The sequence below is a fragment of the Malaclemys terrapin genome, chromosome 25 (genome assembly GCF_027887155.1).
Source record: "Malaclemys terrapin pileata isolate rMalTer1 chromosome 25, rMalTer1.hap1, whole genome shotgun sequence".
Taxonomy (NCBI): Eukaryota; Metazoa; Chordata; order Testudines; family Emydidae; genus Malaclemys; species Malaclemys terrapin.
In genome coordinates, this window is record NC_071529.1 from 11391049 (window position 1) to 11418972 (window position 27924).

At 49.2% G+C, this 27924-nt stretch overlaps 2 protein-coding genes across 4 annotated transcripts in view; one reads left to right on the forward strand and one right to left on the reverse strand.

Moving 5' to 3' along the window:
- Positions 1–1518: 1518 nt before the first annotated feature.
- Positions 1519–16981, forward strand: CBX1 (chromobox 1). Its single transcript, XM_054014614.1, has 5 exons — positions 1519–1709; positions 13671–13846; positions 14543–14720; positions 15701–15795; positions 16418–16981. Exons 2-5 carry the CDS (start codon positions 13707–13709, stop codon positions 16560–16562), a joined length of 558 nt encoding a protein of 185 aa, XP_053870589.1. The 5' UTR covers positions 1519–1709; positions 13671–13706; the 3' UTR covers positions 16563–16981.
- A 7386-nt stretch (positions 16982–24367) lies between these two features.
- The window catches only part of NFE2L1 (NFE2 like bZIP transcription factor 1), a 31277-nt gene continuing 27720 nt past the window's right edge, over positions 24368–27924 (reverse strand). For all 3 annotated transcript variants that reach the window (XM_054014551.1, XM_054014550.1, XM_054014552.1), the window contains one exon: positions 24368–27623. In XM_054014551.1, the coding sequence (XP_053870526.1) occupies positions 26349–27623 (1275 nt within the window). In that variant the 3' untranslated portion in view covers positions 24368–26348. The remainder of the gene's footprint in view (positions 27624–27924) is intronic.

The window sequence follows — 27924 nt, forward strand, 5'->3', positions numbered from 1 at the left end:
CAAATTTATTAGAGCATAAGCTTTCGTGGACTACAGCCCACTTCTTCGGATGCATCTAATAAATTTGTTAGTCTCTAAGGTGCCACAAGTACTCCTGTTCTTTTCACTGTGAATGGTCCCTTGAAGTATCAGCAGCCCTTCAGCCTTCCCCACCCCTATGGACATAGGTGGTGTTGCCAACTCCCATTCTTTTGTCATGATGATTCTCAGGACGTTTGATGTTTTTCTGGAGTCGAGTGATTAGGTGGGAATCTCCGCTTTCATTTAAAACAAAAGTAAATTCCTAGCCCTCATGACTTCAGAGAAAAGCTTGAAAATGTGATGTGGGTGAACCCTAAAGGCTCAGAAAACAAAACTATGGGGCTTAAAGTGAGAGGAACAAAAAGGAGCTCCCTCTCGTTTCCTTGACTTGGGTAAGCAGTCCTCCCGCACCTCACGCGCGGTTGGTGCCATGACCACTTTCTTTCCTGTTTCAGTTAGCTTTATTAACCAGTAAAAACAACCCACTGAAACAGCATCCCAGTGAACCCAAGAAACAAAGTGTTGAAGACAGGATGCTCCCGGCGTGCTTGGTTCAGACCCTGTAACAGGATAGGAAAAGGGACTGGATATTTAAATAGGTGTCAAAGATATGCAGTGTCATAATTAATTACCATACAGTTTTTTGAAGGGATATTAAACCTTATGCTTCAGCTAAATCAATCTCTAACTATTAGAGATCAGGATGAGATCTATGTAAGGGGAAGACAGTCCCATAACTGCCTGCTGGACGATTCTTACACCTTTCTCTGAAGCAGCTTGTACCAGCCACTGTCAGAGACAGGATGTGGACTAAATAGGCCTGGGGTCTGATCCATTCTGGAGATTCCTGTATTCCTAGGGCTCATGTTTTCACACTAGTCTTCCTAACCATGAAGGTAGAAATTTCTGTTTTGAATAGGGTGACCAGATGTCCCAATTTTATAGGGACAGTCCCGATTTTGGGGTCTTTTTCTTACATAGGCTCCTATTCCCCCCACCACCACCCCCTGTCCTGATTTTTCACATTTGCTGTCTGGTCACCCTAGTTTTGAATGAAATCTGATTCTCCCCTAATCCCCTGCCTCCTGGAGCTAGATCTTTTAAGAAAATCTCATGCGGTCCATCTTGACCGCTAATAGTGAAGACTTTGGCTTGAAGCCTGAAATATTCCTTTGAAATGTTTTTGTGGTCATTAAATTTGACCACATGCTATTTAAAAAGGGAAGAGTGGGCAACACAGTGTGCCTTGTGGGCGGGCTCTTGTGCTGCAGGGCCTCGCTCGGCTCACGTTGCGCAACCACCGAGCAATGGTGTGTTGTACTCCCGAGCCCCGCCCCAGACTACCACACCCAGCAGGCAACGCGGCGAAAGGCTGCGTCCGCCCGCCGCGACGCTTGGCCGCAGGGCCTGCTGGGAGCTATAGTCCACGGGGAACTTCACTTCCCAGAGGGCCGCGGGGGGCGGGGGGTCGCCGCGCAGGCGCAGTGCGCTCGGCGGGTACAGGGGGTTGCTGGGCTCTTTTGTTTGGCGGAGGGCGGATCGCGAGCGGCCAGGCCTGTGGCGCGGCGCCGACGGTAACGGTTCCCCGCCGACCTCCACCGCCTCAGCCCGGCCCGGCCGCCGCAGCGCGCAGCCCCCGCCCCCACGGCTCCGTTTCCCCCCGGGCATCGTTGGCGAGGCTGTGAAAAGTGAGCGGGGCCCCGGGGGGGCGGGGACGGAGCCGAGCCGCGGGGGGGGGCTGGGATGAGGGGAGCCGCGTGGGGGGCGCGCGGACGGGACGAGCTGCGGGGGGGGGGGCGCGCGCTGGGGCTGGTGGGGGAGGGGGAGCTGCAAGAGGCGCGCGCTGGCACGGGGGGGGCGCGTTGGGACAGATGGGGGGAGCCAGGGGGCGTGTTGAGGCTGGGGACGTGGGGGACGTGGGGGGGGGACCAGTGGATGTTCTGAGACGGGGGGGGGGGCGCGTTGGGACAGAGGGGGGGAGCCAGGGGGCGTGTTGAGGCTGGGGGCGCTGGGGACGTGGGGGGGGGACCAGTGGATGTTCTGAGACGGGGGGGGGGCGCGTTGAGGCTGGGGGCGCTGGGGACGTGGGGGGGGGACCAGTGGATGTTCTGAGACGGGGGGGGGGGGCGCGTTGGGACAGAGGGGGGGAGCCAGGGGGCGTGTTGAGGCTGGGGGCGCTGGGGACGTGGGGGGGGGACCAGTGGATGTTCTGAGACGGGGGGGGGGGTGCTGGGACTGGTAGGAGGGAAGGGGAAGAAGCCAGGGGAGCGCCATGAGATTGGAGTGGGGAGGGGGGGGTGAAGTTGCAAGGGGGATGGTTGTAGAACTAGGATTAAGCGAGGGTATGGAGCTGCAGGGGGTAGTGGGGAGCTGGATTTGGGTGGGGAGGGGGAGCTGCAGGGGGTCCTTTTGTAGCTGGGGTTGGGTGGGGGAGGAGAGCTGCATTAGTGGACTGGGGGGGAGCTGGGATTTGGGAGGGGGGAGCTATATGGGGAGGGTAATGGGGAATCTGAGACTTGGTTGAGGGGGGAGATGCATGGAAACATTGTGGGACTAGGATTAGATGGGGGTGTGGGGCTTCAAGGGGGGGCCATGGGGAGCTGGGATTGGGTGGGGAGGAGAGTTACATCAGAGGTCTTGTGGGGAGTTGGGTTCTGGGGCTTGGAGGGGGTGACTGGGGGGGGGGGGCTGCACTCGGGGTCATGGGGGTTGAGGAAGCGTGCATGGGAAAAGATGGAGCCTCACAGAAGGGGGAAAACCCAGTTGGCAGCCTAGAGGTGGAGCTGCACCTGGGTGGGAGTTGTGTGGCTATATAGCTGCAGGAGGAGCGGTGGGAAAGGGAGTAAGATCCAGTTGCACCATGACATCTCTAGAAGCTAGTTGTGGCAAAAGCTGCTACCCCAAGGAGGTCCTAAGGAATGGGGGGGGCGGGGGGGAGATAGAGCTGTCCCAAGGCTGGCTGATGGGGATGGTGGCTATGGAACTTCTGGGGGGACAGAACAGAGCTGCAGTGGAAGTGGGTCTTGGGAAAGGGACACGTGGAGATGGAGCTGCCCTGAAGAGACAGGATGGTAGCACTGAATATGAAGCTGCGTTCATAATGAGAACAATGGGACACGTAGAGCAGGAGTTGCACCCATGAGGGGGACCAGGGTGAGGGGAGATGAAGCTGCACTGGGGGAAGTGAGGATGGGGCAGAGACCTGGTGCGGACCCCTGGTCAGCTCTAGAGTGCCACAGTTGGGGTGATAGTAAAACTGAAGAAGGGGAGAGAATGAAGCTATGGAGTTGGGGATATTTGAACAGGAGATGATGGAGTTGCAGGAGTGTGCCTGGTGAAGAGGAAGGTGTGGATGGAGCTGCACCAAGGGGATCTAGGGAAGCATTGAGATTTGTGCAGAGTTGGAGCTGCCCCAATAGACCTAGTGTGTGTTGATGGGGGGAGGGGAGAGACTGGAGCTGATCTGAAACCTGGAGCTTGATGAAGCTGTACCAAGGGTGTCAGTTGGGGAGGTGAGAGCTCTCCTGGGGGCCTGGAGATGGTGGAATTGTGCTGGGAGTGTTGGGGATAATGGAGCAGCAGCTGAGAGGCATGTGTCCTGTGACTACAAAATCAAGTGGGTAAGATAAAGAGACTGATAGGTTGTTCAGGTTCTAAATGTAAGTTTTATTAATTAAAATAAAAATAGTTTTTAAAAACATAACTAACTTAGAAAGATTTTATCAATCTTGGATTTTCTTACATGGGAAATTTGTTTGGATTAAACAGCCCCTGCCAGGTTTGCAAACCAAACATCACAGCCTTGTGTTAGTGCTAGAGTGCTAAGCAGTGAAACTGACTAGAAACAGACAAGACACTCTAGTGTTTCACTGCCCTCCCAAAATCAAATGCAAGAATAACTAGCAGAGATTGCAAGTGAATAAAGGCAGTAACCAGTCTCAGTTTTCATGTGCTAGTAGCACAGGCAAAAGGAGCATGTGTATGCTGAAAGATTTTTATCCAGACACTGCCTTTCTGTGTCCTGAAAGCACTAGTGTTGATTGGAGAAAGTTGAGTAAAAAGGTGTGTGTTTATGGGAAGGGAGGTTTGCATTGTCCTGCAGGCAATGGGCAGTTGGGAATCTTATGCCATTTTGAGCAGCATCTTCCCATGCTGACTTCTTTTAGATGTCTCCACATCCTAAATCTGTCTTTACTAAAAATGAGTAATCAAGTCTGTACCCTGTCTCTGATAGCATTTCCCTGATTAGAGGAAAGTGTGTAAAAATACTTCTGTCTTCTCTCTGCTTCCTCCTTGTGCAGATTGAACCTAGAAAGCCTAGCCATGCAGACAAGACTTTTCCTTAATATCTTGTTCCCTTGTGCAGATTTCCGTAACTTCAGCGGTACACTTCCCACGTGAGTTGTGAATGTAGTCATAGCTGAGAAGGATAGTCCATGCTCGGTCACTTACAGCTCTCCTAAATTCTCCATCGAGGCTGAAGCTTTCCTCTTGCTTCATCTCAGCCCAAGCTAACATTTCTGGAAAGTCTGAGCGAAAGTTTCTCAGTTGTGTTCAGGTTTGAAGGGTGGAAAACTTAATACACTTGTTCCCACTTCAAAAGAAATACGCATGCTGTCTTTTCCTGGCAAATGCTGTATAAACTTGGCATGTTCGTAGTCCTCAAAGACGGGTGTGATCCTAGCCAAATTTGGGAAGGGCAATTGGGGGAAATATTTTAAGTTACAAAGCATCAGAGTTGCACTTAACTCTTAATTCTCTGAGTCAGTGGAGTTAGACTGAGTGTATTCAAATGAAATAGATCTATGGGTCCTCATGTTTATGCTGGCTTAGTCTTCTATCTTCAAGCTATTGAAGTCTGTACAAGTGCACCTGACATTCTAGAACGACACTATGTCGAACTTACCTTCCTCTAAAGAAAGCACATTTTGCAGCTAAAGACGTTGATGCTCCATTCAGCACATTTGTTTGCTTTTTCTCCGGCTTGCTTTATAATTCTCTCACTACCTGGATGCTGGTCTGCAGAAGGCCATGCAGTAACGTGTTCTCTGCAGTGTTGCCGGATTCTGGCTCTCACCCCTCTGTCTGCTATTCTTGTCACAATAAAGGAGGCTTTTGTATATACTTTGTGCTGGGCCTCTTTCCTTGTTGCCTTTTACTGGAGTTTGAATTCTTTTCAAGTGGTTTAACGTGTCTTGGATTTTCCCTTCAGCTGCTGATATGAAGCTCTTCTCTCTTTTTCCAATGTTCTGCTTTATTCTTTATAAAGAATTCCACCTTATCCCAAATGCTGGTGTTTAAGATGGTCCAGCGAGGGTGGGAATTGTTAGCATTTAAGTCCTTTTTGGTCTTGGGTCAGAAAATATTTTTAATGCAAAGTCGGCTGTTTCCCAGACAATAAGCAAAAGAGAACTGAAGGTGAATATTAGGAAGAACATCCTAAATGTGAGGGGTGTTTAGCCTGGAATAGCCTAGCAGTGAGCCCGGTCAGATAGGACCAATTTCCCCAGAAAAATAGGGGGGACTATCCTGTACTGGCCATGGGGGTGGGAAAAGTGACCTGTTACCTCTTCCAACTGTAACTTTGTGTGAATGAACATAATGCTGATGAAATCTGTTTGCTTGACAACCCGGGAGATCAAAGAACAGGTACTGCATGTTCCCCTTGCCCCTCAATTGGTGCATCACTCCTGACACGCAGGGGTGACAATGGCTCCGTCTCAATGTCCATTCATTCCTCTCTGCGGAGACTGCCTATAAGGAAGCCAATTAGCACTTTCTGCGTCTGGTGCTGTGGTAACTTGTTTTCTGGTGCTGTGGACACTTGTTGGTTCATTAATTTCTGTGACTGCTGACATACTCTAGGAGTCACCAAAGGATCTGTGCCATTAAGGTCAGAATCTCATTGGAAACAGCCCAGCTTCTCAACAGCACTCCTTCCTTTAGGGCTGGTCTACAGTAGAAATTTAGGTTGGCATAACTGTGTTGCTGATGGGGTGTGAAAAATCCACACCCCTGGGTGGCGTAGTTAAGCTGACCCCATGTAGACAGCAGTAGGTCGATGAAAGAATTCTTCCATTAATCTAACTACCGCCCCTTGGGGAGATGGATTACCTTTGCTGATGGGAGAACGTGCCACCGTAGCATTTTAAATTTAGACAAGCCCTTTGTTTGATTACTTCATGGGTAGTGCATGCTCTGAGTTTGTACCGTCACTGGGGTCTGCAGTCTCTCCTCTCTCAAACTTCAACAGGGTTCGTAGTTTTGTTACAAGAAGACACTGATTTATTCATTTTCAGAGTAGCAAGGACAATATATGCACTGTGTGTCGGAACTGGAAGCTGTAGCCAGGTCATATATCTGCCCAGAGCATCCTACTGGATGCAGGCTGTTGAGAGCACCTCTGGCAAAGCCAGATGCAGTTTCTAGCATAGGAACTATTCCAAAAGGAACAGCCTCTCCGCATGTCACCCAGAACAGACCCTGCATGTGAATGTCACATACGGACCCCCTTGACACACATCTCTCTGGAGCAAAGGGAGGTAAGAGGGCCTTTAAGGGGATGGCGCATTGTCTCGCTGTGTGGCACAAACGCCATCTTTTGAAAACTGAATTTTTAGGCTCTCATCTCCCTGAGTTAGTTTCAAGTTTACCAAAACCGTTTGAGACCCACAAAGATATGCTATAATTGCACACACTAATGTTTGAACCTACTCACTTCATGGATTAAAAAATAAAATCTTGCTGAGAATTTGAATCCTCATAATTTGAGACAGGCAAGTATTTCTCTCCTGACAGCAGCTGGAGTCAAAGGAACAGACCCAAGACAGTTCAAAGCTCTAACAAGGGCACATATGAGTCACCTTATGGCCTGGCAATTATATCCACTTGCCGATCAGTATGTTGTTGCTCTCTCCCTCATTTGGCAAATGTTGGCCCTTCCTTGCAGTGCTTGCGGCTTCTCCGTCAAGTTGTCCCTGCCAATCATTTGCCCAGAAGCTGGATCACAGCAGCCTGACCTTTCCAAAGTATAGTTCTCTGCCTCCGTGCTGCTTGCAATCTGAGGGACGTTGGAACCTATCACCATTCTCTGTTTTCTGGCTGTCGTCCTCTGTTCTTCACTGTTTCCTTATTTCTTTCTCCCCTGCCCTCCTTGTTTCAGGGTCTCTGCGGGAGCAGTCACAGTGCCAGTGGATTGTGCTGTTAGTCAAGGAGCAACCTCCGTAAAATCAGCTGTCTGGTGACTGTTATCTCACAATGAAAGTGAGGCTGCACCATGGGTTGGTCTCATCTGTGCTCATCCAAAGCATGTTACATAGGGACTGTATTGTGTAATGCAGTCCATGATCCAGTTGCCGTAGACACGATCCTAGACCACAGAGCCGGTTGAATGATCTCCCTAGCTGAATATTAGATGCTTTATGGAAAAACAAGCTCTGTCTCCAAGCATTAGCCACATTCTGCAGCATCTGTGACTGAAATTCATTAGACCCATGGTGAAAAAAGTGGGTCCCCTGCAGAGAGAGACAGGCGCCCCGAGATCCAATCTGTATTCAAGTAGGTCAACTTCCTTATCACTGGTCATATTGGGGATGTGACGGGTTTGGTCACAGAGATCCCCTTGGGACTGGCACCCAATGTGCTGAAATTACCTCTAAGCCCCTTTTCCCTGCCAGCTTGGGACTTCCAGAACCCTGTCTTGTTGAGCCAGACGTGCTAGCCTGCTGCAACACGGATCCAGGGTCTGGTCCACGCCCCCAAAGCTGCAGACTAAACTGAAAACAGCTCAGCAGGTTACCTGCCTCCAGCACCCAGTTCCCGATGGGATCCAAACCCCAAATAAATCCGTTTTACTCTGTATAAAGCTTATACAGGGTAAATTCATAAATTGTCCCCCCCATAACACTGAGAGAGAGAGATGCACAGCTGTTTGCTCCCCCAGGTATTAATCATTTACTCTGGGTTTATTAATAAACAAAAGTGATTTTATTAAGTATAAAAAGTAGGATTTAAGTGGTTTCAAGTATTAACAGCCAGAACAAAGTAAGTCACCAAGCAAAATAAAGCAAAACCACACAAGTCTAAGCTTAATACATTAAGAAACTGATTGCATGTAATATCTCACCCTCAGAGATGTTCTAATGAGCTTCTTTCACAGACTAGACTCCTTCCTAGACTGGGCCCAATCCTTTCCCCTGGTACAGTCCTTGTTAGTTCCCTCCAGCAGACATCTCAGGTGGTAAGCAGGGGTTTTCTTGTGACTGGCAGCCCCCTTTGTCCTGCTACACCCCCTTTTATAGCTTTGGCACATGGTGGGAATCTTTTATCTCTCTGGGCCCCCACCCCTCCTTCTAAATGGAAAAGTACCAGATTTAAGATGGATTCTAGTATCATGTGACATGGTCACATGTTACTGTAAGACCCTCCCCTAGTCTCCATTCTTCCTGGGTTGGCCCACACCTCCACTGGAAGGCTTGCAGGTAAATAAACCATTTACAACCAATTGTCCTAGTCAATGGGAGCGATCAAGATTCTAAACCACCATCAATGGCCCACACTTTGCATAATTACAATAGGACCTCAGAGTTATACTTCATATTTCTAGCTTCAGATACAAGAATGATACATGCATACAAATAGGAGGAATATATTCAAGAGGTTATAGCCTGTGTCATGATACCTTACAAGAGACCTTTTGCATAAAGCATATTCCCATAAAGCGTGGAGTGCGCCGTCACCGGGGGCTTTCCAGAACCGTCGACTGTCTCCCTCCAGCCTTATCTGGTGCCTTTGCTGAGGCATGGTTTACCAGCACAGTCACAAGCTATTCCTTGCCTCCCTTTGTGGCACCCCTCTGCATTTCTGCTGTAGGGGATGGAGTATTACGCTTCCGCCTGAGAATCTGCTGGAGAATTCCAGAGCCCTCTGCAAGTGAAACCTGAGCCCTCGCCTTCCTGTTGCATTGCTGGCTCCTTCTGGGGGATTAGATGTTGGTGGTCAGAGTCTGCATTGTTGGAGTGATGTGGTGCCAAGCAGTCCACAGGCAACCCAGAGCCTTGCTGCTTTGGGTTTGCCCCTGTCTGGCATCTGATTAAAGACCCCGTCAGAGTGTGTTTAAACCCAGGAGTTCAGGAGGCAGCAGCCTCATTTCTCTCTCTTGATGTGTTTTTCCTAAGGTTTCTTTTTAAAATGCCGCTTCAGCTTTCCAGCCATCCCCGCTGCGTGAGACACGGGGTGCCCTCAACTCCCATTGGACCCAGTCTGAGTTGGAGGGTTCAGCACCTTGCTGGGGCAGGCCTGAATACCCTGGCATTAAATCAGCGATTGAGCGCCATTTAAAGTGGGGAGGGAGGAGCGGTCGGCTGGAGGAAAGTCTTGTCTCTGTTAGACACTTGCACCTAGGACTGCTGTGGGAGAAATTGTCCCCACCCCAGCTGTCAGCAGGCCGCCCATCTTGGGATTCTCCCCGCTTTTGTTTCATATTTGAGAAGAATTTAGTTTTGACCAAAGGTGGAGACCGAAACCCTGTGTCCACAACAACCCAGGCGTAAGCAGAGCAAGCGGCCACCGCACCAGCCTGTCCTCGACCCTGATCTGTAGCGGGAGAGGAGAGTGCAGTCTCCACAGCCAGTTCAATCTCTGACCCCACTGCTGAGGCTGCCAACAAGGGGGCTGGTTAGGGATTTGGTTTGGGCAGAAGCTTTGGCACAGACTTTATTCATCAAAAATGCAGTTTCTGGTGAGAAGTGTTCGCAAGTTTGATGTAAATTCACCAAATCGTTTCAGCCACACCCTCTTTTCAGGATTTAGGCCCTGTTCATTTAATATGGGCTGGGAGGGGGTGGTTAGGGTGCTCACTTGTAATCTCAGTGTCCCCTTCTGCCTGATGTGGAGAAGGGATTTGAACTTGAGTCTCCCACGTTGCAGGAGAATGCCCTAGTCACTGGGCGGTGGGATAGCCTGATGTGGCTTTCTCTGTCTCTCCTCTTGAATCTGTTCCACTTTGTACCAACAGTCATTGGAGTGGGGGCTTGAGTTTGGGGGGGTCTCACATCCTGGGTGAGTGCCTGACCACCAAGCTATAGTCATCCTTGCTTTGTCCCTGCCCCGCTGTAAGTCCCTGCTCCAGTGGCTAATTATTGAGACAAATTGGAACAGCTCGAAGGTCCCCCCCATCGGAATATTCCACAGCCCAGTGACTAGGGCACTCTCCTACAATGTGGAGAGCTAAGTTCAGATCCCTTCTCCACATCAGGCAGAGGAGGGGAATTAAACCTGGGTCTCCCACATCCCAGGTGGGTGCCTTAACCCCTGTGCTGAACCTTAGAAGAAGGGCACCGCCTCTTCCTCTGGCCATTTTGTGACTCTAGCCCTCTAAGGATACACAGAACAGAGCATTTGGGGTTGAATATTTGTTCGACCCAAAATGTATTTTTTTTTTAATTCACCGACACTTTTTGCAAAGTTCAGCTTGTTCGTTTCCTGAGTATTTTTGAAACTGCCAGTGAATCAAAAACTCAGTTGTTTGCGCAGCTCGACCTGTGATGTGGGACATTTAGTCACTTGAAAGTGCACTGAGACCCCTGACTGGCTCCAAGGTCACCGAACAGCAATCAGAGTAATGGCTTAACCTGGTCTGGATTCCATTGCTAATCCTGTGAACGCACTGCTCGTAAATGGCGCAGGGCTTTCAGCACTAAGGCAGATTGCCACCAAGGGGCAGGTGTCTGGGAATCTCCCCTGTCAGGAAATGTCTGGCCTCTGAGGATGTCTGAAGCCCAGACTCTGTGGAAGGGGTTTCCTGATGCCTCTGTCCAGAGCAGGGCACAAAGGGAAGGTTGCCTTTTGTATTGGATTTAAAGTCCGTCTTCCAGCCAAACCCAGCTCCATTTGCTGTAGCTGAGACAGCAAAAGCCCTGCAGTGCAGGCATGGAGCACAGAGTGATAAGTGAATGGTCCAGAATTGAGCAACTGGGAGAACTTGCATGCTGAGATCAGTTTGGGAGATGCAGTCACAGGGTCCAAGACACAGATAAGTGAGTTACAGCATCTGCCAAAGGGAGAAGCCCTCAGAGGCCCTGCCTTTCCAAGCCCCTCCCTGCACTTAGAGCATCTAGAAGAGAGAAAATAGGGACCCCGGGCAGGGTGCCTTCTCCTGGCTGTGTTCCTGAACCCGATAATCAGATCTGTTTGGCCCATGCCTGTGCCTCCCACTTCAGAGGGTCTTGTCAATTGAAGACGAGGTCTGTGTGGCTAGAAAGCTTGTCTCTCACCAACAGAAGTTGGTCCAATAAGATATTACCTCACTCACCTTGTCTCTCTTATCAATTGCATGACAGCTGCACAGCCTTGAGCAGTATGGAATTGTACCCATCTCTCTCGAATCTTGGGGTTCAGAAACCATTATCTAGCTGTTGAAACATCTCCCTCAGTGCAGAGGGATGACCCACAGGCTCAGCGCAGCTACAAGATTCGCTTTTAATTTTTTGCTTTTCAAGCGAACCCAAACTTGCAAAAAACTTTGCCAGTTGAAGTTTCTCTCGTGCAACTTAAAATGGCTTCAACTGGAAAAAATTGTCTCTTGACAGGTGACATGTCTGACCTGCTCTGTAGTCATTTGCTTGGCAAGTTTTCTTTCATCAAGACTGATCAGAAATTGTTCCCTGGCATTTGGGCTGCAAAAACTCTGGCCAGTTCTGGTTGATTAGAAAAGAACAATCCCCGCTGGAAGCACGATCTAGTGGTTAAGATACAGGACTGGGAGTCGAGAGATCTGCATTCTCCCAGCAGTGCTGTGACATGCAGGGCTGGTAACTTCACCTCTTTGTGCCGCTTTTTCCCCATCTGTGCTGTGGGTATAATAATACCAATCTCCCTCGCACAGAATTAGTGACCAAAGACTTACTTGCTTTAGCTTTCTGACCTCCTCTCCCATCAATGCAGATCCCCAAGATCTACCTACCCCCAATTAATACTGGGGGCATCCACAGTGTCAGCTGGACCATGCTGTCCTAGCATAATGCTAGAATGCGAGTGCAACTAACAACTGGGACCAAGTATCCCTGGTGGCTCAGAATTCCACTGATGGCTCTTAACCAGCAATTCCTGTACTGCAGGGAGAATAGAGGCTGGGTTATCAGGGGGCCTTTCCACTCGAGGAGTCCAGATCTATGTTGGGGGAGTCTCAATTCCCAGGAATGGTGGGGAGAGGTCCCCGCTGCGTGAGCTGCAGCACTGGAGGTGTTTGTGGGGCTGTGGTATTCTTATGCTCCCTGTGTATCGTGTCACTTGGGAGAGGCAGTGATTTTGGCTCGCTAGCGGGGTCAGACTGACGCTTGGCAAGGGTGTGCCTTGCTCGCTGCCGACTTTCCTTGTGTGGAGAGGAAACAGAAGCCGGAGTAGCTGCCCATTATTACGTTCCCTTTACTGATGAGGAAATGGCATCAAAGAAATTAGCTGGAGGCCACACAGTGAACTAGTGTCCATGCCCTCTCCACTGCTTCCTAATAGTCACTGGATTTAAACGGAGCAGCTCTTATTTCAACTGCTGGTGCAGCTGGGTGACACCCATATCTTAGGTAGGGAAGCGATATCCCCGGGTGTGCATGAACTAGTCCCCTCCCTGTGGCATATAATAAATAAAAGGGGGTAGTTGATTATCAGGGAATGTGGCTTGAGGCTACCTTGGAGAAGAAGCAGTTCTGTTATCTGCCATGTGCTGCTCTCCTCCCCTACTACTCTGTTTGGAAATGCAGCACAGAGCTTTGCAAAACGGAGTTGAATTAAGTAGATGAAGGGAGGAAGGCTGGTCATCTGATCATGGCATACATAAGAACAGCCAGACTGGGTCAGACCAAAGGTCCAGCTAGCCCAGTGTCCTGTCTTCCCACAGTGGCCAATGCCAGGTACTGGACTCAGGTGACTTGGGTTCTGGCTCTGCCACAGACTCCCCGTGTGACCTTGGGCAAATCACTTAGTCCCCATGCCTCAGTTTCCCCTTAGTAAAATGGGGATATTTCCCTGCCACACAGGTGGGTTTTGAAGATACATCTGGTAATGTCGAAGTGAGAGCAGGGAATATAAACTCCTAGACAGGAGAATAAAATGAAGCAAGATGTGGGAGGCTATTTCACAAAAGGGCAGGTTCTGGGAGTCAGTAGTGAGAATGGACCAGGGATGTCCTGAGTGTGGGTGCTTTGTAAGGAGGAAAACTCAGAGTGCTATGCAGATGGGGACTGGGACACGGCTCCACACACCAGCTGGTATGGTGGCAGGTACCATGCGGTCAGGGAATTGGGCCGGGAGGGGGTGTGTTGCAGAGATCCCATAGGCCTTGAAGGTGATGATGGGAAGCTTGAATTTGATAGGATGAGAGATGGAAACTGAGGGTTTGGGGGGGGATATGGACTGTTCTGTGTGGAGAGGAGGCTGGATCTACATGTATCTATTTAATAGCATTATCCAATGGGAAGCATCTGATCTTAGATGAGCCAGATTATTCTGCCGGCCAATCTCGCTCCACCTCTCTGAGGCTTTGTACGTATGTTTCTTTTTCTCTTTGAAAGAAGGCAGCATTAGTGCCCTGGGCTCTGCCTCCTTGTATTGCAGCTTCCCCCGCCCTGACTTGTGTGTGTGTCTCCCCACTTTAGCAGCGTCGCCCTTAAGCTGAAAAACTGGCCAGCACAATGGGAAAAAAGCAGAACAAGAAGAAAGTGGAGGAGGTCTTAGAGGAAGAAGAGGAGGAATATGTGGTGGAGAAGGTCCTAGACCGGCGAGTGGTGAAAGGCAAAGTGGAGTATCTGCTGAAGTGGAAAGGCTTCTCGGAGTAAGTGGAGAGGATGCATCCCAGTCTGTGATCCTGCCTTGTGCTGACAGTGGTTAGGGTGTCGGTCTGGGGCTTGGAAGACCCAGGTTGAGTTCCCTGCTTCAGTACAGCCTCCCTGTGTGACCTTGGGCAAGTCACATAGCCTCTCTGTGCTTCAGTTCCCCGTGTATAAAATGGGAATAATTGCCCTGCCTTGCCGGGAGATCGTGATGATAAAGACATTATACTATGGTGGGAGAGTGCCAGTCCTGCTGGGCGGGCAAGAAGGTCCCACTTCCTTCCTCCTTCCTTCCCCTTGGGGATGGGCTGTTCACAGGCCATGGCAATCCCCAGCCCCTCCTTCCTCTCTGATCTGGATGGTCAATCCAGTTCGGTGTACGTGGGAGGAGAGCGAGAGACATTTCCTTAAAGAATTCCCTTTCCTGTCCCTAGAAAGCCAAGTCTGAACTTGTGAGTGAAGTGCCTATGGGCTGGTGTGGAAATGGGTCACATCTACCCATCAGGGCAAGTCTGTGAGTGGCTTCAGCCTCCTCCCTCCCAGATCAGGGTACCCAGAACACGGCCAGGGTGTAGACCGCTACGGCTCTGGTCGCATCTCCATGGCCCTGTATCCAGGGCGTCCCTTCACTGACTCTAACCCCCTGGCCTGAGCCACAGGCCGTAGTGATGAGAGCAAGCTGTCTCCTTTGATTTCAGCGAGGATAACACATGGGAGCCGGAGGAGAATCTCGACTGCCCCGACCTCATTGCAGAGTTTCTCCAGTCCCAGAAAACCGCACACGAGAGTGAGAAATCTGAGGGGAGTAAACGCAAAGCCGAATCTGACACAGAGGACAGAGGGGAGGAGAGCAAACCAAAGAAGAAAAAGGAAGAGGTGAGGCAGGACTACTAGGGGAGAACCTCCCCATCCCCTAGCCATGAAGTCTTGTTCCTGGATTCATCACTAGTGTGTAGTAGTTAGAGCGGAGGACAGGGAGCCAGGCCCCGTGGGTTCTATTCGCAGCCCTGCTGCTGACAGCCTGTGACCCGCCACGCCACTTCCCTGCTGTAAATTGGAGATGATAATAGTCACCAACCCCACAGAGAGGCTAGTTCTGTCTGTGAAGTGCTTTAAAATCCTTAGCTGGGCAAAAACATTCTTTCTCATCTCCCTGTCTCTGTTGGCGTGACGGCGGTTAGAGATCAAGCCCCACTTCAGAGCCAGAGGCCAGTTGATAAATCTGGGGCAGTGTTTAGAGCTAAGCTGAGGTGCCCTCCTGGGATGGCAGCGGAGTCCACCAGAGCAGTGAAGCCTCCCCACACTGACCTCAGGTCATCACTGACTACCAGGGATTAAAAAAAAAATGCACAACAGGGACAGTGGTGCAGGTTATTAGGTCAAAACAAGGGAACCAGAGGGGAGCACAGAGCAGAGAACCCTGGACAGTGCCCCCTGCCCCCAAAGGGTTGGTGGACTCTGCCAGATATGTGCACGGACAAGGGACCAGAAAAGGGCCCCACTGTCACAGACAACCCCCCAAGTCTGGCTTCCTTCTCCTGGGCTGATGAATGGACATCTTGGCTGGTGTCGGGAGGAAGCTGGCAAGCAAGGTCTCAAAACTTCGTAGGACCACCTGGAGATCAGGTCCTTTTTTCCACATCATGGCAGCAAGGAGGTAAGCACCACTGCTGTGCCTCAGACCTGACCTGGCAGGATCCCCTCGTAGCCCGTTCCGTTTTCTGAGACACAGGCCTGAGGCGCACCTAGTCACCCCACTCCGCAGCCATCCAATGAAGTCTGCATCATTTGAATTCACAAAATGGCACAGCGACACACCCAGGCAGCAAGTAGAAACGTCCCTCTTTGTCTTTCAGTCGGAGAAACCACGCGGCTTTGCCCGGGGGTTTGAACCTGAGCGGATCATCGGCGCCACAGATTCCAGCGGGGAGCTCATGTTCCTGATGAAATGGTGAGTGTGTCTGTGTCAGGCACTTTCTTCACTTACTCTGTGCCAGAGAGGCAAGGACCTGCACCTGGGGAGTCCCTACTAGCTGGCCTGAAATCTCGTGGTGGCGCTGCCGCCTGACTTGACCCTCGGCGCTGAGGCTAACGTGGATTTGCTATCAACAGGTAGGACCCTTGGGATTCTGGGATTCTTAAGATCTCTGCCACAGGCACGAGCTTGGGGAGAGGAGGGCATGGCTTGATGGTGCTGGCCGCTGGTTCTGTGCCTGGAATAGAGCCACATCGGACACAGCTTCCCCTGTCGGCTGTGGCAAACAGGGTTGGGCCACTGGGGCAGGGGGATCTAGGTCTATTCATCCCCAGCTGTGGCCAGAGGTGGGAGCTACTTGTCTTGCTTGGTGTTGCGTACTGCAGATGAGATGGGGGGCGGGGCTGCAGCTTTGACCCCTGCTCCCCACAATCCCCTCATGCCTGAACTTGTTTGGTGGGCTTCCTGCATCTCAGGCATTTGGAGCATTGCTTGGAAAACCCATCTGGCCGAGGCCTTCCTTACCTGCTGCCTCTTGGGTTACTCCAGTGACGTCTGTTTCCAACCCCCTTCACTGTATCTCTGCTTCACCCTGTAGGAAGAACTCTGATGAGGCTGACCTGGTCCCCGCAAAGGAAGCCAACATCAAGTGCCCCCAGGTGGTCATCTCGTTCTATGAGGAGAGACTGACATGGCACTCTTACCCCTCGGAAGACGACGACAAGAAAGAGGACAAGAACTAACCCACGCCTGCTCTGGCCAACCTTTGTATAAAGATCAGACTGTGGGTTTGAGCGACAGTGAGAGAATGCAGCTCTACTTAGCGGAGAGGTGGCTTGAGAAGATGCCCTTTGAAGAGACAGTATGGTTTCTGTGCCCTGCAGCTGCCCAAGTGTCCAGCTTCAAACCAGCCTGACATGAGGGGGAGGGGGAGATGTGTTTCAAGGCTGTTTCTGCAGCTTTCTGGAGAGGAAGTGAAAGCCCCTTCCATGAAGAACTATTGCTGGTGCTGGGGAAAGGGAGGGCAAATGGATACTGCTTGTTCTTCAAAGACCATCTCAGCAACCCACAGCCTTCTTCCCAATAGTGTTAACTCTGCATTTTTACAGCGTAGCATGTGTGTAGGTTTTTTCTTTTTGCTATTACTGGTGTATCAGTTTGGGGTGGGGTGGGGTGGGGTGGGGGGTGGGTCTTTTTAAAGGGGGGGGGGAGAAACGGTTGACAGTGTTCCAGATCCATGACCAGAATCCTTTTTTATAAACATCTTTATTAACTTAAACCCCCAAGTATTGGTAATAGGACTAGGGGGAGGGACAATGGTATGAGACTGAAGCTGTGAATGTCCAAATCCTCAATCCCTAGAGCAATGTTATTGGGGGCAGGATGGGGGGCGGGACCTGCAAAGATGCAAGCCTGTAATTAGTAGTGTCTCCAAACAGAACTGCCAGTGTTGCTGACTTGTGTATTGTAAATGAGAGGGTGGGGAATGGGGAGGGAATTGATATCAACCCCTTAAAAGCCCTTCTACCCCCTTTCCGTTAAGGTGCTATTTTGTGAAATTAGAGAAATAGAAAGTTCTGATTTCTTTGATTTCTTTTCATCCCCAATTGGATTCTGTCCACCTGGCAGCATTGGGATCCCCTTTATTCTCTGTATGTATGTATGTACGTATGTGATAACACGGTCCTCCCTGTTTTTAATCCTATTAGTGTAATGTGAGAGGGAGGTGAAATCATTTCAAAATCCTCTCCCAACAAGTGATTTGTTTTCAAGCCCAAACTTCAGCACTGGAGCCAGCGCTGTTGCTCTGCTGAATTTTTTTTTTTAATCAAACGGATTTATTAAAAATACTGAAATATTTAATGTCTGGAGTCATGAGCTCCTACAGGCTCCTGGCACCTCCTTGTAGGGTGATATGTATCTAGAACTGCATTGTACAAACCTTTTTTTAAAAGCATGTGTTTAGGTTTCTGTGAAAACATTGTTTAAATGTAAAGTACGTGTTTGGATTTTAACTTCATACCAAGCTCTGTCCGTTTTTTTTGTCTCAATAAAATTTTAGATTTATAATCCGGATTTTACTTTTGCTCCCTTCTGCAGCTGTGGTTGTGTGAGAGTCGATCGCAAGGCGTAGAACAGTTAATGGAGAGGAGTTAACATGTTGCTACAGATGTCTGCTCTCAACAGGACTGGATCACTGATGCAGCCTGGGTGATAGGCCCCCGTGCATTTGTGAATTAGGTGGCTACAGAGGCAGGAATTTCAGAGCAGCCAGGAGCCTATTTATTTTGACTTCCCATCTGAAGAGAGGAAGTGTCTTGGAGGTTAGTGTCTAATGCAAGTTTGAGTCAAATCTCCTAGGGTTCTAGTAGCCCTGGATGTGGTAATCACTGGCCAGTGACTGCTGGGTCTGGATGCAATTTGCACTGGTGGAACTTACCCCAGCTTGAAGTTTGTGTGTATAAAGCGCCTCACTTTCACATGCTCTTCCCCACTCTGCCACCAACTTGGCTATCTTGGGCAAGTCACGTAAGCAGTCTGAGGGGAAAGTGCAGCACAAATGTGGAATGTTATGAGGCTTCCTTCCTGTTTAAAGGACTTTAGGATCCTGTGCACTGAGTGCAGAGTCGTCAGCTGTCTTGCTTGGAGCAGTGGTTTTTATAAAGCTCTTTTAATGGTTCCAGGGTCTCAGGAAGATCAAACCTCACTAATTCCTGTCCAACCTTTTAGGAGTGACAGAATGCTGCAAACTGGCAAGAATGAACCCGCAGATCAAGGGTACTGCATGGTGAAATGTACCGTGGCTGGTTTGTTTCAGCCAACTAACGCATTGTGGCATAATAGGAAACATGCTGGTGCATATTCTGAAACCTGAGTAATTCTGGCTCATTAGGTTTTGGAGTTACGCAGTTAAGGTAAGAGGAACTAGTGAGAGTCTCACTTGTTGGTGGCCAATCAGAGTGCTGGTGCTTAGTGAGTGAAACAAAAGCGTGCAGCCAATGGGAATCCAGCTTATTTGTAAAAGTGCACTCTACCCAACAGCACAATGAACTTACAGCCTCTGCTGGGGCAGTTGAGGATGTTCAGCCTGTATTAGTCACTTGAGTCGAACATAATAAAGCTTGGATCCCCTAGGAGGTGCTGGTGATCTACATTGCAGCCGGTAGCTGAAGAGGTTTTAGTGTAGGCAAGAGCCCAGGGATGGAACTGCAGCCTGGCAGGCAGAGTCTGGCTTTCCTCCTCATAGCGTTCATGCTGCACAGAGTGGCTGGACTAGGGCTTGGTCCCAGCACTGCCACTGACTTGCCCTATGGTTGAGCAGGATGCTACACCCTCCCCCTGCCTTCGTTTCTCCACGTATGAAGCTAATCCTTCAAGCCAGCCAGAGTAGGACTCTTCCCTGGGCTGTGTTGAGTGGTGCCGCTCTGCTCCTGGCAACAGGCTGATGTGCTACCTGCCTAGAAGTCTCATTAGGAGCGGGGCTTTGATGGACTCTGATATGGGAACAGTAGCTATTTCCTCGGCCGTCTCCAGCCACAGTCCTTTCACCAGATCCTCCGTGTCTGGGAAAAGCAAGGGGCTGCCCTTAGTGAGACTTAACATTGAACTGACTGACCCCAGTGGTGAACAACAGAACAGCCTGATGCTCCTTAGAAATGACGTTCCATCACAACTCTCGCTGAGAGCATAGAAACAGAATTGGCAGTGGAGAACAACTTCCTGCTTTTGAAAACAAAGGTCTCCACTTCACCTGATTACCAAGCAGCGGGGAGGCAGCTTGAGCCATGGAAGGAGGCGAAAGCAGCAATGTGGGTAGCTGGTTAAGCCCCTTTCCCTCTGGTTTGTATTAAGAGGCCATGGCCTGGCTGCCCAAAGCAAGACTTGACAGCTTTGGGCAGGGAGCCCAGAAGTAAATGGGTCTGTCGGGCTAATTTTCCTCTCAGACTTGCTGCTTTTCAACTGCATGCGTTGTGAGGCAACAGGTTTTTTTTTTTTTTACTTGTGTCTGGCCTGCCAGATGGGCAGGTTGAGACATTCTGACTCCAGCTCACACAAGCACAAATTTCAATCACAGGCTCAGATACAAAGGTGGAAAAGACCCTGGTGGAACAGATTCCTTCCCCACTACCTTCTGCTGGAAATCAGCAGAAAGTGGAGAAGAGCGTGATCAGTGGTTAAAGCAAGACTTGGGTTCTCCCCCTTGTTCTGTGGCTTCAAGGAAGTTAATGAATCAAGCTGGCCCTTAACACAAAAAATGGGGGAAAATATTCCTCTCTGGGCCAGGCTTCATTAACTGTTTGAGCCTTGAGATCCTTTGTTGAAAAGTCCCATCACGATGCAAATAGTGGGACTAAGATGTGCTCTGAGCACTGGGATGCTGTGGCGATCTTTGCTCATTTACAACACCTCTGTGTGTGGTCAGTTTCATGGGTTCCCTCTCCCCTATAGTCAATCTCCATCCTACAAGGAGGAGGCCCAAGGGGGCCAACTCTCACACCTGATCAACTTTCCTCATGTAAGCATTTCCAGGAGCAAGGTGGGAATCAGTTTCTCCTGCTTCCTGCTCACACCAACACTGAGAAAGTTTGGAAAAATGTAAAACAATTAACATTTTCAGGGTGTCTTAGCACCAGGTGCAACCTCTAAAAATACTTTGAATGGACTAGCTCTCAAATGAGTGGTGTCCATTTCAAGTAAATCCCAAGAAGTATTAGCCCCAGGGAGAGAGTAAAATTTACAAACGCGAAACTACCAAAATTAAAAATCCTATTTAAACCCAATATCCTGAGGGGTTTAAAACTTTAAATTAGCTGCCTGACCTCCACTGCCGTCTTCCTTTTTGCATTTCAGCTTGGAGTGAAACTGGACAGGTCAGGTTCACGTACTAGCAGCAAGACTGGTTCTAGTCCTGTAAACCCAGGTCTTCTCAGGAAAACACTTCTATTTATATTATATAAAACCCCCACTTTCCTAAATGGAAAGAGGGACTATTCCAATGGATGCACTAAGTAAAAATAACATTTGCAGATCATGTCACACATTTTTTTGGAAACTTACATCAGTTGCATAGCTTCTAATGCTGGCTGGAAATTCATTTGCTTTAAAGGCCCTGTTCTGCCCCTAAGTAGCGATAAATCCTACAGAGAACTGGATAAAAAAAAAATGAGTACAGGAACCACTTTGGCCCATAGGTATAAATCCATAGTATTCGCTCCAGAAACATTTCAGGACCCTTCCTGCAGGTTGTAGTCATTACTAGAGATTTAAGCATATTTTCCTTACCCAGGCTTTAATACCTGACCTTAATCACATTTTTAAAACGTGTTTTAGTTCATGTGTTCCTAGGGATGTGCACTGTGCTGAGAAACAAACTAAACAGCTGCTGGTTTTACTTTTGTTTATAGCACATTTCCTCTTCTACTTTCCATAGCGTAGCAAAATGCTGCAGAGGAATGTTAACTGAGTCCCTCCACTCATACCATGTTCATGGGGGTTTAAGTTTAGGGAAAGCATTTCTATTCATGGTTTGGATTTTGAAATGTAGAGTTTTGGCCTATAGCTGATGGTCCCTTTAACAAACAGCCATTTATTCTCTCATAACCGGGGGGGGGAGAGAATTGCTATATTATGGTAATTTTTGAAATGCACTTTCTATTCATAAGGCATGTGGGGGTTTTGGAAACAGGATGAGTAGGAGCTGTCAAGGGAAGCTGGGCTCCAATGTCACTGAAGTACTTTTGAAAACATTAACCTGTGTCTAATGTGCAGGATGCGAGCGCCTGATTCCAGCTTTGGCAACCCTGTTTCCTCATCTGTAAAACAGAGGTAGCTCTTGTCTCAGATCTGTCTGTAAAGTGCTGTGGGATCCTGGGACTAGAGAAAGGTATGGCTAGAGGAGGTAAGTAGTAGTACAGTGAGTGGGGGAGCAGTATGGGGCTTATAGCAGGCCCACGCCTCTACTCCCCCTGTAAGAACAGACCCTTAAGCCTGGGTGGAGAAGCCACTGCCACCAGGACTGCCTCAGAGCAACTCCTCCTCCTTGCAAAGCTTCTTTAGGAGAGGGAGGGGAAATACAGCATAATGGGCTGGGCCCAGAGCCCCTTTACTCTTCTCTCAACCTATCAGCTCAGATCTTTGAATGATGGGCTGTGGATTAAGGTGCTGAGCTGGGCCTCAGGAGGTTGGATTCAATTTCCAGGTCTGCTACAGAGTCCCTGGACCTTGGCCAAGTCACTTCATCCTGTAAAACAGGAATGATTACTTCTTCTCTCATTGTTTATCTTGGAAGCTCTTTGGGGCAGGGTCTATCAAAGAGGCTAGATCTTCAGCTGACAAGAAGGAATAGCGCCGTTCATGTCAATGCAGCTATCCCAACTTACGTCAGCTACAGATCCGACTCACCCAGCATCTGCCTCGGAGAGAACTGGGCAGCGTGGGTGGGGGGCGTAAGCCCCTTGGTGGGTTTGCCACCTGGAGCACGCCCTCACTGCTCAGGTTATTAATCATTACTTCTGCCTCTAGAAAGATCTGGAAAGGCAGCAAATGTGCAAAGAGGCACACTGCCTGCAAATGACTGAGCTTGGATTTGTCTCAAGCCTCTGCCTGGCAACCACCCTGAGGCCCTATGCCAAAAGTTAACACCATAAATAAAGCAAAAGGGGGAGGGGGAAGTTAGGTGCTTTTGAAAATTCTACTCACCAGCTCCTTCCCTAACTCCTAGGGACTTTCAGAGACTCCTTAGTACCAGTCACTTGACAACGGGATGTAGGTGATGTTGAAATATTTATCCCCTTGCAGACCCGGGAATGAGGCTCTCTCTCTCAGGATGAGCCCCATTGCTGTCCCTGTCTCTCTGGCTACTTTCATTTTTCTTCTTCTTCCCTTCCTCAGCTCCTGTCTCAGGTTAGTTCCTCAAGGGAGTGAGCGAGTGAGAGTTATTTGCAAAGCATCAGGTAGATGGTGTCTGCACTGAGGACCGAGGGGTTCCTGGGAGCATAACAACGACTAACCTGTGATATTCTAAGTATTAATGGATGTTCCTAGCTGTGTTTTAAGCTGCCTACCAGGAAGCAGGACTCCTGGGTTCTATTGGTGACTGCCAATGACTTAGAGTAGCATTGTCAGAGCTACTCAATCCTAGGCCAGTACTTTTCCCTCTCTGGTTTAACCAGAGGTTTACAGGTCAGATTGAGAAACAAAGCAACTTATTAAAATGGTCCTCACCAGGATGGCAGTGTTAATGTCAGGAGGACCACTCCCTGTAACAGAATACTCACGTCCCCACTGCTTCTTGTTTAAGCTTCCATCAGGACTTTGTTTTTGACACACCCCTGGCAAGAACGTCTCCTATTCCCCGTCTGTGCGGCAGGCTCTTGTATCAAGAAGCTTTCCAGAGAATTACTGCAGCAGGAGGAAGACCAAGCATTGCCATCACATGCAACTCAAGGCAGCCACGCAGAACCCCCGTCACATTTTCTAAAACTGCCCCACGGCTGCTGAATAGGCGGGGGAGGGGTTGTGCTTGAAGAAGAAACCATAATAGTGCCCCCAGAGTCCCTCTTCATTCCTGAGTTAACCTCCAGAAACCACCTCGAATATAAATTTGCCCAATGCAAAAAGTGGTCAACTTTTTTTTTTTTAAGGGGAGCCGCAGGGTTGCATTTAGTTTATACTTCCAGCGTGCCTTGCATTTCTTTTTGCTAGGACTTGACTGTTGCAGATAGCTGGCCAGCAGTTCCACTCACAAAATATGCGCGCTCACTCCTGGGGAGGGAAGATTTTGGCATCTGACAGGTGCAGTGGGAAGGGAAGCTTGTCTTAGCAGCTGCTTTTCAATGGGGAAAGTATGGAAATAGCTGGTGTTTTCCATGGAGCATCCCCCTCCCTTTCATGCTGGCTTTTCTTAGTCTATCCCTGTCAAGAACAACCCCCCTGCAACCAACTCCTGGGGAAGGTTAAGAGCTTAGTAATACCAATTAGTTGATCAAGTGTGAAACCTTTTAACCCACTAACACAAAGTCAGTTGCTCAGAAGTAGCTCTACTCCATGGATGTCAGAATCCAATTCACTCCAGTCAGGAACTCTGGAGAAAGCCTTAAACCAGGAGCTTCTCTCTGCTGGAGGGCATAGCAGCACTGAAATTGGAGATGCAGCACCTTTGAAACAGAGGGTATTTTATCTTAAGAGCCTGACCCTACAGTGATGGCAGCACAAACTCCGATATCTTTCAAAACCGAGGGCTAGAGCCAAGTGCCTCAGGAGAAAGGAGAGCCTCTTACCTAGAGACAGTAAAGAAGCCCTTTACAGCTTTTTTTAAAGTAGGAATAAGAATTAAGCCAATACCAGATACTTACAATGGTTGGGCCCAATTAGTGCTCAAGAGGTGAACCACGTTTGCTCCTTCTCCTGGCTTACAGACAGTCTGGGGGTAATCGGTGCAGACAGGGCAGTTATTTTATACAAGCAACTGCCAGGTAGGATCATTAATATCTTAGCTTCCCTTCTGCTCAAAAATAATCAAAAAAAGACTCCGTGAAACAAATGCACATACAGCGAATAAGCCATTTTATTTTTGTCCTGTGCGCTCACAATCTCTCTTCTCTCCCTGACAGGTCACAGATCATTAAAATAAAGGTTCTAAGAGGAAAATAATTTAACACATACACTATGGGCTCCATTCCAACCTCCCTGCACCCAGCCACATCTCCACGACTTGTGCTTCATCTCATGCATATAAGAAAGTAAAGCCATTGAATCACAGAAGTTAAAGATGGAAGAGACCATCTCCTGCCGTTCAGCATGAGATCATGGCACAGTGAATATACTAACCAAGTGCCCTATCGTTCTCAGCGTGATGCACTCTGACAAGATGCAGCTGTTTTTAAAATAGCCTGGAATACACATTTTAGACAGATGTCTTCTCTTGCAGTACTAGAATATGAAATTAGACTTCTCCAGGCTGTCTACAGCAGACCTTTGCTCTCACTTTTCATTGCAAGGTTACTTTCACTGCAGATCCTGCCTCCCTCCCCAAGTCCTCCATAGGATGCACATTCTCCATTCAGTGCTATGGCCTCACCCCATCTGACATGCACAGGACTGGCTAGGAAAGCCATTTTGCTTTTCAGTTGCTGGTAAAGTCAGTACACGCCCAGCTGTGCTATATTGTGAATACAGCTTCTAGGATTGTCTCAGTCTTACAGACCAAGATCAGCAGCGATCAAGGCACTACCCCCACCCCCCTTCTTAAAACAAAGGAAGTCAGACCAACACCTAGGGACAGAAGAGACTCTATCACGTGATCACACAGAGTTACACTGAGTCTTTATGGCAAAGAGAACACTGAGCAGCTTTGAACATTGGGGCTTCTCTCTCTTACTCAACACAAGCGTTCTAGAGCTTGTTGGGAAACCAGGGCTGAAGCCCTGAAAAACAAAGCATGGCTGAGAAACAGGAATCCTAACCGATGTCTATTTCTATAAGTGACAAGCCCACTTCATGGGGTAGGAACCATCTGCTCCCCCTGTTGTGCTCTATACCAACCAGAATTGCTACACCTCAACCCCACACGCGTCTCCTTTCAGGCCATCCAGCACCCAGTTCCCAAAGCTGCTGCAGCTAGAAAGAACTGGCTACAGACAAGCTTTAGACCCAAGCCCACCCACCCCTTTCCACCCTGGTTCCTCAGCCAGTCAGTGGGAGAAGACAGTGTTTGCATGCAGGCTACGGCTTGCCATCATCTAACGCCATGGTGCTGGCTCATTGGCAGTGACATGCTCTGAGTTTTGTGGGGGATACATCATCACATTGGTTCTATTAACCCTTTCCAGATCCACCTACCCCAAAGCTGTAGCACAGCTGCTAAGGTCCACTGCACATGAGGGTTAACAGCTCTAGAAATGGTAAGATAAGAGCTCTCCCACTTCTCCTTGCCCCATCTAAGGGGCCTCAGACTGGAAAGAGTTAATGAAAGTCACACCACTTTGTGTTTCCACTGGTCTGATCTAGGAAGGGAAATTGGTTAATCTGGAATCAAGTCAGGTTTTATCACACACCAATGTCAAAACTGGTTCAGGGGGGGAAAACAACAACAAAAAAAACAACTACCTGAAGTCATAGAACTTTGGAAGTTCAGAAAAATGTCTCTCCTATAACTTTAAGTTCATTTGCTTAAATCTTTTTTAAAGCCAGTTCCTAAACAGTAGTTTCTCCATCTTCTGCAGATTCTCACCACCAAGGATGCCAGCTTATTCCCCATACGCAAAGGATTCCAGGTTGTAGAGGGAGCTGGGCTCGCCTAGTTCACTGTGTGTTCCTCCCCGGTCACTCCCTGATGGGAGCCATCAGAAATTCAAAGTGCAGGTCCTGCACCCTCCAAGTGCAGCAGTCTCTTCCTGAACACTGACCGGCAGCAGTCACGTTTTGAGAAGATATATTGGATAAGAAGGCATGAAAGTTCCTCTAGTACTTCCAGGCTCAGCCCTTCTCCAGTTTCTAACTTTAGTGAGCTCCCTCCTCCTCGCCCTGGCTCACTTCCTCCGGTCTTTCTGTTTCCTCTCCTTCCGCCTGGCCTGCTGGTCTGCCAAGGCGCGAGGTATCAAGAGAACACTGCCATCGCTGGCATACTGTAGGGAGTATTGATTTGGAGAGTAGGGCTGGCCATTCTCATCACGCAGGCGCCCAAACACTTCCTGGTACAGGTTTTGCACCTTCTGTTTCATCTGGCGAATGGACTTGAGAAATTCCACCTTCTCCCTGAGCAGTTTGGACTTGTCCCTCTGCAAGTCTCCCACGTCCCGTTCTAAGTTCAGGATGGTGTCCAGTTTCCTCTTGCGGCAGTTTTGGGCAGCCATCTTATTCTTGCCCCTCCTCCTGATGTCCCGGATCAAGCTCAGCTGTGCCTCACTGAGCTGGTACTTGGAGAGAAGTTCATTGAACTCCTCCACTGGCAGGTTTATAATCTTGTCATTGGTGAAAGGGATCTTCATGGCTCTAGCTCGGTGCTCGTCCCGGCTCATCTGCTTATCCAGGAAGTCAGATTGCTTCTCCTTGCTCTCAGGTGCCATGTTATAGGTGTGGTTGTGACCAACATGCTCCAGGTAAGGCAAGTAGCGTAGTTCTGATGGATCTTGATAGCTCATGCGGCAGAACTTGCTGTACTCCGGTTGGTATCCAACTGCCCCTTCCGTTTCTTCAAAGTCCACGTTTTCAGAGTCTGAGCTGTAGCCTACAGCTCCTTCCTCAGAAAAAGAGGAAGAAGAGGAGGAGGAGGACGAGGACGAAGAAGAGGCTTCTGAACTACTGAAAGAAACAGGACTATGGCTAGAGTCCAGAGAAAGCCCTGAGTCAGAATCAAACTCTTCTTCCAGCTGAGAGGCTTGCACTGGGTTGAAACCTTCTTCAATAGCCAAGTCCATCAAGCTGATCTCATCAAGCATGGCTTCATCTAGAAGACCCCCTAATGGATCTGGTAGTTCAGGGCCAGTTGTCTCGTTGACTGTGCTGTTCAGCTGTGGAGGGAAGAAGATCCCACTCAAGTTGGTAGATCCAAACGTGGTGTTGAGGCCAGTGGAGTTGTCAGGAGCCAGCTGGAGCAGAGCGGAGCTGCTAGCCACGGAGGGACTCTCAATCTCTGAGCTGAAGAGGGAGGAGAGGTCCTGTGTGCAGCTACCCAGAGATGCCTGATGCAGGCTGACATTCTGATTGATGGGAGTGTTTGGAGCTAGACTGTAGTTAGCAGTCAGCAGGTCTCCATTTGTGCCATTATACAGGATTTCAGCAGTTGTGTTGTTCACTTCCATAGCCTGAAAGAGATTAGAAGCAGGTCAGCAAATGATCCAGCCTTGAGCACGATCCTTGTCCCCCATTTCCTATGTGCACTGCAACCATCACCAGAGGCTACAAATAGAAAAAAAGAGAGGAGCCTGCAGAGATCATGGAGTGAGCTCGTTCCAGCAGCGCTCATGAGGTCTGGAGGAACTGGAAGATTTAAGACTCATGTTGCCAACACTAAGAAATTCCTGTCTCTCTCTGTTCCCTCTCCCCACCCCAAGACCGAGGCAGTTTTAAAACTGCACACTATGGGCCAAGCCGCAAGGGCAGCAG

Bases quoted from the DNA above. Each gene is read 5' to 3' on its own strand.
- CBX1 (XM_054014614.1), top strand. From the start codon at position 13,707: ATGGGAAAAAAGCAGAACAAGAAGAAAGTGGAGGAGGTCTTAGAGGAA. The intron at 14,721-15,700 runs GTGAGGCAGGAC...TTTGTCTTTCAG, and splicing joins CAAAGAAGAAAAAGGAAGAG to TCGGAGAAACCACGCGGCTT. The intron at 15,796-16,417 runs GTGAGTGTGTCT...TTCACCCTGTAG, and splicing joins CTCATGTTCCTGATGAAATG to GAAGAACTCTGATGAGGCTG.